General features: G+C 37.5%; 1 protein-coding gene across 6 annotated transcripts in view; it reads left to right on the top strand.

Annotated features, from left to right (window-relative positions):
• Positions 1-12826, top strand: part of BRAF (B-Raf proto-oncogene, serine/threonine kinase) — a 173824-nt gene that overhangs the window by 147213 nt on the left and 13785 nt on the right. For all 6 annotated transcript variants that reach the window (XM_040471783.1, XM_040471779.1, XM_040471781.1 and 3 more), the window contains 3 exons: positions 4442-4488; positions 5312-5430; positions 9015-9146. In XM_040471783.1, the coding sequence (XP_040327717.1) occupies positions 4442-4488; positions 5312-5430; positions 9015-9146 (298 nt within the window). The remainder of the gene's footprint in view (positions 1-4441; positions 4489-5311; positions 5431-9014; positions 9147-12826) is intronic.

A 12826-nucleotide genomic window follows, 5' to 3' on the forward strand; every position in this document is an offset into this window, starting at 1 on the left:
TCCTCAATACCCATCACCCACCCTCTCCTCCCTCCCACCCCCCATCAGCCCTCAGTTTGCTCTCAGTTCTCAACAGTCTCTTATGCTTTGGCTGTCTCCCACTCTAACCTCTTTTTTTTTTTTTTTCCTTCCCCTCCCCCCATGGGTTCCTGTTAAGTTTCTCAGGATCCACATAAGAGTGAAACCATATGGTATCTGTCTTTCTCTGTATGGCTTATTTCACTTAGCATCACACTCTCCAGTTCCATCCACGTTGCTACAAAAGGCCATATTTCATTTTTTCTCATTGCCACGTAGTATTCCATTGTGTATATAAACCACAATTTCTTTATCCATTCATCAGTTGATGGACATTTAGGCTCTTTCCATAATTTGGCTATTGTTGAGAGTGCTGCTATGAACATTGGGGTACAAGTGCCCCTATGCATCAGTACTCCTGTGTCCCTTGGATAAATTCCTAGCAGTGCTATTGCTGGGTCATAGGGTAGGTCTATTTTTAATTTTCTGAGGAACCTCCACACTGCTTTCCAGAGCGGCTGCACCAATTTAAGAGCACACTGATCTTTTAAAACTTATTTTTTACTGCACCAATTTAAGAGCACACTGATCTTTTAAAACTTATTTTTTAATGAAAACTAAAATTTCAATCAGCTGAGATTATAGGCCACGTCTACAAGATAAAGACATCTTACCCAAGGTCAGAAAAGAAAGATACACCTACAAATATAGGATGGGGAAACTGTTGTGTAGGAGCAATGCAAGAACAACCCTGTAGGGTTGGAACTGAATACAATTTTAATAGAAGTCTGTAGAGTGACTGTGGCTGCCATAATACTCTCAATAATGGCTGACATAATTTTTTAGCCCACATAAGGAAGATGAAGATGAATTAAATTTTGTTTTGTTTTTTTAGATTCCACATCTAAGTGAGAGCATATGGTATTTGGATTGCCCTGTCTGACTTGTTTCATTGCAGATAATGCCCTCAGGGTCCATCCATGTTGTTGCAAACAGCAGGATATCCTTTTTTGTGGCTGTATAATACTCGTGTGTGAGTGTGTATGTGTGACATTTTCTTTATTCACTCATGAACACTAAGTTGTTTCTGTATCTTTGCTATTGTGAAGAATGCTGCAGTAAACATGAGGGTGCAGATGTCTCTTTGAGGGCCTGGTTTAAATTCTTTTGGGTATATACCCAGAAATGGGATTACTAGATCATATGATAATCCTATTTTTAAGTTTTTCTGAGGAACTTGCATACTGTTTTCCATAGTGGCTGTACCAGTTTACATTGTCTTCAACAGCCTACCCTTGAAAGAGTTCCCTTTTTTCTGCATTCTTGTCACTACATGCTGTTTCTTGTTTTTTTTGATAATAGCCATGCTAACAGGTATGAGGTGATAGCTCATTGTGGTTTTGATTTGCATTTCCCTGATGATGAATGTGCTGGACACCTTTTCATGTACCTGTTGGCCATCTGTATGTTTTCTTTGGGAAAATGTCTGTTTTTTAATCAGTTTGGGATTTTTGCTATTGAGTTCTACAAGTTCTTTATATTTTTTGGATATTCCCTTATTAGATATATGACTTGCAAATATTTTCTCCCATTTGGTAGGTTGCCTTTTCATTTTGTTGGTGGTCTGTGCCGTTTACTGTGCAGAAGCTTTTTCGTTTGACGTAGTCCCAGTTGTTTATTTTTGCTTTTGTTGCCTTTGTTTTTGGTGTCAAATCAAAAAAAAAAAAAAAATGATTATCAAGACTGATGTCAAGGACCTTGCTACCTATTTTGTTTTCCCTAGGAGTTTTATGGTTTCAGGTCTTATATTCAAGGAGAAAATTAAGATGAGAGTTGCCCTAGTTTGTGTTGATCAGATCAAATCTAGAGTATTGTATTTACTCTTGAGGCATCATATTAAGCTCTTAAAAGAATGTTAAAAACCTGAATCTTGGATAATAGGTTGAAAGAAGTAGCATAGAGAACAAATTTTACTAGATGATTTGCCCAGCTTTCAGATTAAATGATTCTGTAGGTGGATACTTTTGCTTCAAGGAAGGAAACTCCCAAGGGAAACCTATCAAGAAGATGTGATACTCATTTAGTTTATAGCATGTTTTTTTCTTTCTTGCTACTGTTATAAACCTATAAGGTTCTCTTTAACATCTTTGAAAAGTTAAGAAGGGAGTCCAATTTGACTGCTTTAAATAATGGATAGACTTCTGTATAGTCTATAGTAAAGTTAATTTATTCTTGTTCCCTTCCCTACCCTCAACCAGTAAAGGATTACCCAAGGATAAGGGGGTGCTATTTCAGGTTGCAGCTGTATATGACTTTGGCCTGTGTTAGATTTATATTGTCCACCTTCTACTAGGGTGATATCACTAGCTCAGCACTTGTATTTATATCTTGTTAATTATCTAGTACTTTCCCAGTCAGAATTTTTTTCTCCCCTCAACCCTCTGGTTACATTTCTATTTACTTTACTCTTGCTATATTTCTTTGTATCAGATTCGTTGAAAAAATTGACACCATCAGGAACACCTTTATCTTCTCTTATAACTTAATCATGCTGCTATATAGTTCATTTCTACCACCCATTTGTTGTTGTGTTTAATTCCAAAGAAAACAATCTCTTTTCAAAGACCAACACTTTTTCTGTGCATTAAATACCAGATCTCTGACCAAAGCACCAAGCTCCGCCACTGAGCACCATCACCATTTGTTCCCCTTTCTTTCTGAAGAGGAGACAAGGCCTCCCCATCTTGAAAAAGCATTTGATTGAGGCCCCTTTTTCTCCATCTGTACCTCTCTCTGTCACTGCAGAACTTTTTAAGCAAATGAGACCCATAAATGACATCATGTTTTCCTTCAACATAAGAGAGAGCGGGTGATATAGTGAGATTGAGTTTAAGAAGTCATGACAACAAGACAACTTTAAAATGCAGTAATCTATGCAGGAAGTAAACTGATATGAGAGAGGAATTGGAAGAGAAGGGGTTACTTTGTATAAACAGTAGTTTGAAATGAAAATTTTGTCTGAGAAGAAAGTTTCAAAATCTTGATCTCTGGGAGAATGAGGAAGTTTAAATGAAGATGTAAAAGCATAAGTAAAGCTTAATCATTGTAAATCTTCCATTTTTAACTGTTTATTACATAATTTTGATTATACCATTTAGACTTTAAAGTGTCATTTTAAAGCAAAATTTGTTTTCTAATGGTCATTGTCAAATTTCAGAAGTCTCCTGTATCTTTTCTCTGTAGTATCAAATGAAGAAAAATAACTTTGACTAGAATATTATATGCATTTCATTGTAGTTGACTCAACAGACATGTTGAATACTTACCATATGCCAGGCACTGTGCTAGGCCCTGGAGATTAAACAGAAGTAAAGTAGGCAGAGCCCTTTCCCTCAGTGAACTCAAGCAGTTTTTAGGGGTAACAGATAATTTAAATTTATCATCGACTTTAAAATAGACTCATTGTGGACGTTATATAGCAGGTTTCCTCCTCACTATTTTTGTCTGTTTTGAAAATTTATTCTGTATTACTTAATTTTCTCTTATTACATGCTATTTTAAACTAATCAACAATAGGATTATTTACTGTGGCCATTAGTAGCTAATTTAAGATTAACATGTCTGGTAAAGCTTCTCTGTATTTTTAAGAAGGTATTTTAGGGATGCCTGGCTGGTTCAGTTGGTGGAGCATGCGGCTCTTAATCTCAGGGCTATGAGTTCAAGCCCCATGTTGGGTGTGGAGATTACTTAAAAGTAAAATCTTCAAAAAAAAAAAAAAAAAGAAGGTGTTTTAGTAATGTATATTACTACCTTTAAAATGGTTTTATCATTCAAATCTTCATATTCTGGTGGAATTTACATTCTGAAAAGAAAACCAAAGGCACAGAGGGAAAAATACATGAATCAAGCTGTTAAATAATTACTACATAAGTGAACACTGAAAGATCACTTTCAGTTGAGTTAATCATGGGAAAGCTTCATTCAGAAGTTAGAGTGAGCGTTCAGTCTTAAAGGATAGGAATGAATGGGGGAGAATAGAATGAAAGTTCATTTGGGGATGGGTTTGGGAGGGGAGCATTGATCACAGAGGTGGGATTAAATATCAATGTCTGTTGAAAAGACACGGATAAATAGGCTTGGCTGGAGTGAAAGGTTTGTATTGGTAAATAGTAAAAGATAAAGCAAAGTCTTTTAACACAATACAGGATTTTGGCTGTACCGTAATAGTAATATGTTCCTATAATCCTAAATTCATTGACCGTTTATTTTAATATTCTTATGTAAAGAGGTTATCATAATGTATAGTTTGCAGTTGTATCATAATTTTGAATAAGTCTTTATTTACACCCCTAAATATGTTCTGTAGATTTGGAGGCCAGAGTCTTTACCCCTACTCAGGTTGAAATGATGTTTTGTTTTTCAGTTACTTACACGCCAAGTCAATCATCCACAGAGACCTCAAGAGTAATAGTATCCTTCCTGAAATTTGTCTGCGAAGTTTGAAAACATCCTGACTTTTTCTTCTGCATTTTGTCTTCACATTATGTAAAAACAATTTTCATGCTAAGTTCAATATATTGTAAAGAGAATTAATAAACGGGTTTGCATGAGAGCATACTGAAGCAGGATACTACCACCTGCTTTTGGTTTCTGAACTTTTGAACATTATCAAAAAAATCTACCCAGTCTTTCTAACAGTAGTACTCTTTTGATTGCGTGCTTCCATTCTGTCAGCTCCATAAAACGGAGAGTTGCGCAGCTGCCCGCTCATTTCTGTCAGTGCTCTGACGCTGCCCCCCAGTGGTGCAGATGTAACTGAAAGTTGTAACTTACGTAACAAGGAGGTGAGAAAGACATATTTTTCCTTCTTCCTCCATAAACCCAGCTCAGGACCCTGTCCGCCAACTAAACTTCATTCCGGTGAAGAACCTTTGTGTCTTTGTCAGCAATGCCAAAAGAATGGATCTGTGTTACTGAAATCTGATGGGAAAGTTTTCACGATTTCCCATAAACTCAGGAAAGCATCTCACCTCACCCTGCCACATTTCAAGCCCCAGAAATCTTAAAAGCAGGTCACATAGGCCAAACAGAACTAATTATTTTTTAAAACATATTTGTCAACTTTAAGAGGAAATAGGAAGAACTGTACTTTTTAAAGGAATATCATTATTACCAAGGAAAGAAAATCATATTACAGGCTTATAGAAATTAGATCTCTTACCTAAAATTTTCATAATGCTTACTTTGATAGGAAAATGAGATCTATTGTTTTCCTTTACTTACTACACCTCAGATATTTTTCTTCATGAAGACCTCACAGTAAAAATAGGTGATTTTGGTCTAGCCACAGTGAAATCTCGATGGAGTGGGTCCCATCAGTTTGAACAGTTGTCTGGATCCATTTTGTGGATGGTAAGAATTGAGGCTGTTTCTCCATTAATGAAATTTGTGGACCCTGCGATGCTGCTGAACTACTAGAAAATCATTGAAGGTTTCATAATGCCCAGTATTCACAAAAATCAATGTTGATCTTATTTTTTATGTAAATAGATTTTAACCTTTTTCTTTATCTTTATAAAAAGTATTATGATACCAGTTTCAGTACATTTCAAACAAAAAATATGTATTTTATAAACTGTTTAAATTTTACCCAGAATTGGCTCTCTAAAATATCTTGTGTTCAAAATGTTCTGTGTACCCTGTTGCAAAAAGAAAAAAACAAGTATGCCATTTAAGCAGGTATGATCTGCAGCAGTTATTAAGGTTTTGCTAAGAGAACTCCTCTTTTTTGAGAGAGAGGCTGTTTCACAATCTTATTTAAGCCTAAATTGGCAAGTACTTCCGTTAGACTAGAAAGAACCTATAATTATGGGGCAGCTGGGAGAGGAAAGACAAAAAAAAAAAAAAAAAAAAAAAAAAAAGGTAGATTTTTAACACTGTCAGCCATGTGCTGCCCTGCATAGCTCTTGCTTTATTCCTATTTCTGCTTTGTTGGAAAAAAGGGAATGAAAACTTCAGTTACTTTCTGCAGGCTCTGAAAAGGGCAGGCATAGGAATCAACCTCTAAGCTAGCCGTTCTTAAAAGGGACTCTGAGACCCTTTTGGAGGTCTTCAAGGTCATCCCTGTGTAAAGCCACATTTGGTTTCATGTTCTTCAGCCAGAAATGACACATCACAACAGATTGAATGCAGCAACAAATATGTGTCTGTAGCTGACTCTGTTAAACCAGTCAAAGAGAATTGCAGTACTGTTCTCACTGAACTGTTTTTGGTTTTGAAAATACACTTTTCATTAAACATGGGTCATCTGTATTAACATCTAATGGCTGTTGTTTTATTATTTATGGAATTACTAAATATTTTAACAGTTTCCCTGTTAGGTTTAAAAATGATAAATACCTATGTATGCCCTTGGGATCTTCAGTAATTTTCAAGACTAAAAGAGGCCTGAGACAAAAAAAGTTTAAGAACCGCTGCTCTCAGCTGAATATAGGGTGTCCCCAAACCATTAGTGCAATTTGAAGGTTTAAATAATTGAATCTGCACAAAGACTTTGGGACACGATGCTGGAAACAGAAAAGCTGCAAGGGCTCTTGAAGCCACATTTGCGTATATCCCCTGAACTATCCATAGCAGTCTCCAGGAAGGGAATTCCAAGATAGATGTCTGAATCAGTGAGGAAAACTTAGGGTTCAATTCGGCTATGATTTCTTGTAATAATAACTGGAGCTAAGGCAAAGTAGCAAGTGGAAGGAGCTCACTGGACTTAGAATTAGGAGATTGGTACTTAAGTGCTCTATTTGACTCTTAGCCTGCATGTTTGTTAACCTCCACCACGTCTCTCAATTTTTAATGTTGGTTGGACTAGTGGATTTCTAATACCTTTTCTGTGTCTAAGATTCAGTAATTAGAGCTAGCTAGGTTTGTGACTTTGATCATTCTAATTGTTTAAAAATCATTATAAACCAGAGGCTAATTAATAATTGTAAACTGGATCTCACGCACCTTTAAGTCATACACCGTGTTACAAGATGGCAGTGTATCCTAGGAAGGGGTGGGCTGGCAGATATTAAGTACTGAAATTATAAAACCTAATATTAAAAAGAAACAATACATGTTTTAAAGGTGTGTTGATCTTAACTAGTGTGGAAGAGAGGCTCAGTTAAATCTCCAGGTTTGTCCTTTTTTCAAAAACCGTAGTTTTACACAGTTAGTAGATTATTATACATAAAGTGTTACGTTTTCTTCTAATTTCTTTTTTGTTGATACCTAGGTAGATTGGTTCATCCTTTGTTCCATCAAGCTGAGTTCTAATACGAGAGTAGCCAATAGTACACTTAATTATTGAATAAATCCTTTTGGGTTGATAGTGCCTTCAGAAACAAATATGGAACATCCGTAGACAAGAGAGAAGAGTTGGGTCAGGACTAAGGTTATGTAATTCTCTGAACTATTTACAATAGTCTTCTCAACCTTGTTTTATTTATCGTAGAGGGGAAAGACACCTTTGTGAAAATTTTTACAAATTAAATCATTAAATTAATTGAGGATCTTAAATCACTAAATTAATTGAGGATTGATTATGCGTTTCTTGTAAATAGATGACATACAACTTTACATCAAGCCATCTACCAACAACAGTGAGGTAAAACTAAATTTTAAAAAGACATTTAGTTCCTCAACTGATTTATTACTCTCTTCCTCTCAAAACTGTGTTCTGGCTTTTCAGATTGTGTCTATCATAACCAGCCTCTCAGTATTCTGGCTTGTTCACTATAGCACAGTTGTATGTGGTTTATTTTGTACTATATTACTAAAAGCAGTTAGTAAGATGTTTGACCAACGTAAGTAGATAGTCTTCTTCTACGCCCCCATCCTTCCATCAGGGCCTCCGTACATCGACCAGTGGTTCTCAACCTTGGTTAGACATTAAAATCATCTGGGGAACTTAAAAAAAACAACAGTGCTTGGATCCCCTCCCCAGATTCTGTTCTAGATTGTAGTCTGGACATTGAGAGGTTAAAGTCTATACAGGTGATTGTGATTTTCGGGTGAGGCTGAATGTCATTGCCTGCCTTTTGAGAGAGTCTGACTGGCCTTACCCTGACCTGTGACCAGGAATCTTGTTCCAGGTCTTCCAGCCATTTTTGCAGTCAGTCCAGGTTTTGGTATCAAAGTAACGCTTTCACAAGAGTTTTTATTTATACTCTGCAATTTCTCTAATGAGACAATTCTTCCAAATGAAACAGAACAGAAGATGCAAGGTGAAGTAATTCCTTTAAGCTAATATTTAACTGACCATCTATTGTATTTTATGTAAACAGCCAAGAAGAAATTAAGTATTAGAGTACAGTGAGTGAAATGTGTAAAAATGTAGCAAATATGCTTTGGTCTATAGCTTTTCCCAAGAAGCAAGCAGCCAAGATTCTTTATACCATCTTCTAAGTCAACCTGCTGTCTCTTGCTTTTGTTAATAAAGCATCCATGGCATGTTGACAATGCTTTTGGAGGCAGGAGTTTTACCAGTATTCTCTAAGGTGCCCTGAGACGAGGAAAACCATTGTACCAAGGGGGAAAACCAAAATTCTAAGGCAGTTACCATAGTGGTTGTGCTACTCCCAAACATGAACACAGATCTAATATTTCTTTACTGAATCAAGAATGGGAAATGGGAACTGATTCTTGATAGGACTAGTCCTGGGAAGGATTCATATAGCAATGACAGGATTTTGTGCTGAAAGAGGATGGCTGATAAAATTATAAAATCTTAGTAATGCACATGGAATCTCGGGTAATACCACCTCTTGCAGAGTTTACCAGGCATTTTTCTTCTTGATCAGTTCTACTTCTTTGCCCATTAATAAGAGAATTGATTGCATATTAGATGAATTATTTAATGACAAAAGCATTGTTCTGGGAATTTTAATCTGCTTTTCAGTCTATTCAGTTGAAGTTGAAGAGTAAACAAGAATATTTGTCTTTTTGTGTTCTGACAGGCACCAGAAGTAATTCGAATGCAAGATAAAAACCCATATAGCTTTCAGTCAGATGTATATGCATTTGGGATTGTTCTATATGAATTGATGACTGGACAGTTACCTTATTCAAACATCAACAACAGGGACCAGGTAAATCTTTACCATCTCTTGGGGTTTATTTTACTATATGTATAAAGAGTCCAGTTTGGAAGCAACTGTGTGGCTCAGTCGGTTAAGTGTCCGACTTCGGCTCAGGTCATGATCTGGAGGTTTGTGAGTTCAAGCCCTGCAACCGGCTCTGTGCTGACAACTTGGGAGTCTGGAGCCTGCCTGCTTCAGATTCTGTGTCTCCTCCTCTCTCTCTCTGCCCCTTCCCTGATTGTGCACCTTCTTTCTCTCTCTCTCTCTCTCTCTCTCTCTGTCTCTGTCTCTCTCTCTCTGTCTCTCTCTCAAAATTAAATAAAAAAAATTTTTTAATTAAAAAAAAAGAAAGACTCCAGTTTGTTGCAAGAAAAGAAGCGTTGAGTCCGGGTAGGCGTGAAAAATAGATATCTTGATCTTTGTTACCAGTTTTGGAAACTTTTGGTATACTCTCAGCAATAGTAGCTGCGTGTAAGGCCTCTCCTTGAAAGCTCAGTGCTAAGTGTTGTAATGGAGTATAGCTCCTGATGTTCTGACTAGAAGCTAGAGCTGCAGCAGTGGGTGTTGGTCACATCTCTTGACCGAGCTCGGCTAGAAGGAGGCGCTGCCGCTGCAGCGACTGGGCTTTATGCCGCCTCTCTGTTCCGTCACGGCTTGTGCTAAGCAGCCTGGCTGTGCTGTTCTTCATATCGGATTCTTGTGAAATTAGTACGGTTTCTCCCTTTTGTTAACTAGGTAAATGGAAAGACTTATTTCATGCTTTCCATTTTTCTAGAAGGAGAATTCTAATAGGAAATTTTTGTACTTATTTCTTCCTAAGTTCCTGTTCTCTGTCCTTTACCTCCCCCCTGCTCCCAGTACCCAACTTAGCCTCAGGCAGCTCTTTGCCTTTTCTGTCCCAGCCACATGAAATTCACCAGGACTTTGACACTAACCAAGAAAATGAAATTGTCTTTACTAAAATTATCTTGTATACCTCAGTATGTAAAAAAGTGTGTGTGTGTGTGTGTGTGTGTGTGTGTGTGTGTGTGTGTGTGTGTGGAGAGAGAGATTGCAGCAATTCCACCATTAATATATTTAAAAACAGGGGCTCAGTTAAGCGTTTGACTTTAGCTCAGGTCGTGATCTCACGGTCCGTGAGTTCGAGCCCCGCGTCGGGCTCTGTGCTGACAACTCAGAGCCTGGAGCCTGCTTCAGATTCTGTGTCTTCCTCTCTCTGTGCCCCTCCCCCACTTGTGCTCTGTCTCTGTCTCTGTCTCTCTTTCTCTCTCTCTCTCTCAAAAATAAATAAGCCTTTAAAAAAATAAAAAATAAAAACAATAGTTGACCATATAAACTATAAATAATACTTATACTTTGTACTGTGGTTTGCATCAGCATTACTTGAGTAAGGGCTCCTGGGTATTTCAGTTGGTTAAATACCCAACTCTTGATTTCAGCTCAGGTCATGATCTCACAGTTCATGAGATTGAGCCCCACATTGGGCTCTGCACTGACAGCTTGGAGCTACTTGGGATTCTCTTCCCCTCCCCCCTCCACCTCTCTCTCTCTCTCTCTCTCTCTCTCTCTCTCTCAAAATAAGTAAATAAACATTGAAAAGAAGAAGAAGAATTACCTGGGTAATTTGTTTAAAAATAGAGATACTAGAGCAGATTCTGATTCCATGGAGTGAAGTCCAAGCACTTGCATTTTTAATAAGTTTGCCAGGTGATTTTTATACATACCGAAGTTGAGAATCCCCAATCCAAAGAATAAAAAAAAATCCAACAGTGTGAATGTGGTATGTGTTTTATCATAAGCTCTCAATCTAATGAAATGATAGTTTTTAATTTATAAATGTGTTAACTTCATGTAAGTAGTGTGTGTGTATGTGTGTTGGTCATCAGTTCAACTCTCCATCTTTTTGGTAATAACTCTGAGTATCTTTCTCTCTAAGAACTTCAGCTAGTATGTGATTTCAGAGAAGTAGTCTCAGTTGTCCTGTACTTTGTGGATACTTGCTGAGTGACCAGATGGCCCCTTACCCAGAGTGCTCTGGATTCTATGTAGATGAAAAAAATGATTTAAATGACTGTTTCTACCAAGGTCAGCACAGAGCTAATTGGTTAGTTGCTGTTTGGTCTTTCTAACTACTACATAGCTCTTGAACGTTGAATACTACCTTTGAGTGTTAAAAAAAATCTGTGACCTGATTCCTAATTACCTGACATTTTAAGCCCTGCATGAAGCATAGATTCAAGATAGACCAAACTACTAGCGAAGGAGTGTAGTTGACCCATTGCACTCATTGGACTTGTGACAGATTCTAGATCACTGAGATGATTGATTGGATGATGGCAATCTGAGTAGCAAGGTTGGTTCTAATTTGCACACTTCCTGTCTCCTGCCTCCTACAGTCCTATTCATTCAACCATAAGACATAATACCCTGTGCCATGTTCACTTTTCCTTTGCATATTACTTTTCTACAAGGGAAAAGGGAACTTTACAAGGGAACTTTAGTTTTAGTTGATTTATCATAGAGACCACAAATAAAAATTTATGAATCTAAGATCTGCATGAAATCCAGTGAATACTTCTGTTTTAATAAAATAATACATTATGGAAATGGGTATTATTATCTCCAAAATATGGATAAAAAGCAACCCAGAGTTTTGCACTCATCCACTTCTTGGCATTTTAGGTGCTTTGTCTTCCACAGGAGTATAATAAATGATGTGGCAAGGGCTTACTCTCCATAAGAGAAGTAAGTGAGTGACCAACAGAAGGGTAAGGCCTTTACTGGTTAATTCTGTCTGGTAGTAAGAACCTTCTGGAATTTGCCAGTCTGAAACCAGGTTGAATATTTGATAAAGAAAAAAGAGGGCGCCTGGGTGGCTCAGTCAGTTAAGTGTCTGACTCTTGATCTTGGCTCAGGTCATGATCTCGCAGTTTGTGAGATCGAGCCCCACTTGAGGCTCTTTGCTGACAGCAGGGAGCTTCCTTGGGATATTCTCTGTCTGTCTGTCTCTCTCTGCCCCCTACCTCAAAATAAATAAATAAACTTTTAAAGAAAGAAAGAAAAAGGGGGTCAAAGAATAATATATGCACTATCCCTCACCCCTATTCTATTTCATTACTTCTTGTCTGCTTTCTTCAAATGGCACTTTCCATGGAAGTCCCTTTTGGGAATTGCTAATTCTAGTCATCTTCAGTGACGTAACCCCAGCTATTGCTCCGTCTGTCCCCTTGATTTGATTTTTCTTTTTCTCTCGAACTTTCATCACCATGGCTCTCAGATTGTACTTCTGTTTGAAAATTTAGGAATATTCTTCTTTCTCGTGGGAGATAGGACATCTCCTTCTTTACTACGCACTGTAGGAACTGTTCCTGTGTACTCTTCCCCCCATAGTCTCGGGTGGCAGGTTTTGCCTGTAAATTTAAAGCAGGACTCTGGTTAAGAAACTCAGTGTAATGGCCGACCTTGGACTCATGACCTGGTCACTTTACCTCTTCAGGTGTCTTTTTTTTTTTTTTTTCAGTTATAAAAATAAGAAATTGCACTAAAGAATTCGTTCTGGTTGTAAAGATCAGATTCTTTCCTAGAGCAGTTCTCTTAGCGCTTCAAGGGATGGCCATCGTATAGCATGCCTTTTGCTTTCCTTACTCTAGTGCTGAAATCTAAGAAATTGCTGTCATTTTTTTTCTCCC

This window comes from Herpailurus yagouaroundi, unplaced genomic scaffold, assembly GCF_014898765.1.
Source record: "Herpailurus yagouaroundi ecotype Mexico unplaced genomic scaffold, PumYag 100, whole genome shotgun sequence".
Classification (NCBI taxonomy): Eukaryota; Metazoa; Chordata; class Mammalia; order Carnivora; family Felidae; genus Herpailurus; species Herpailurus yagouaroundi.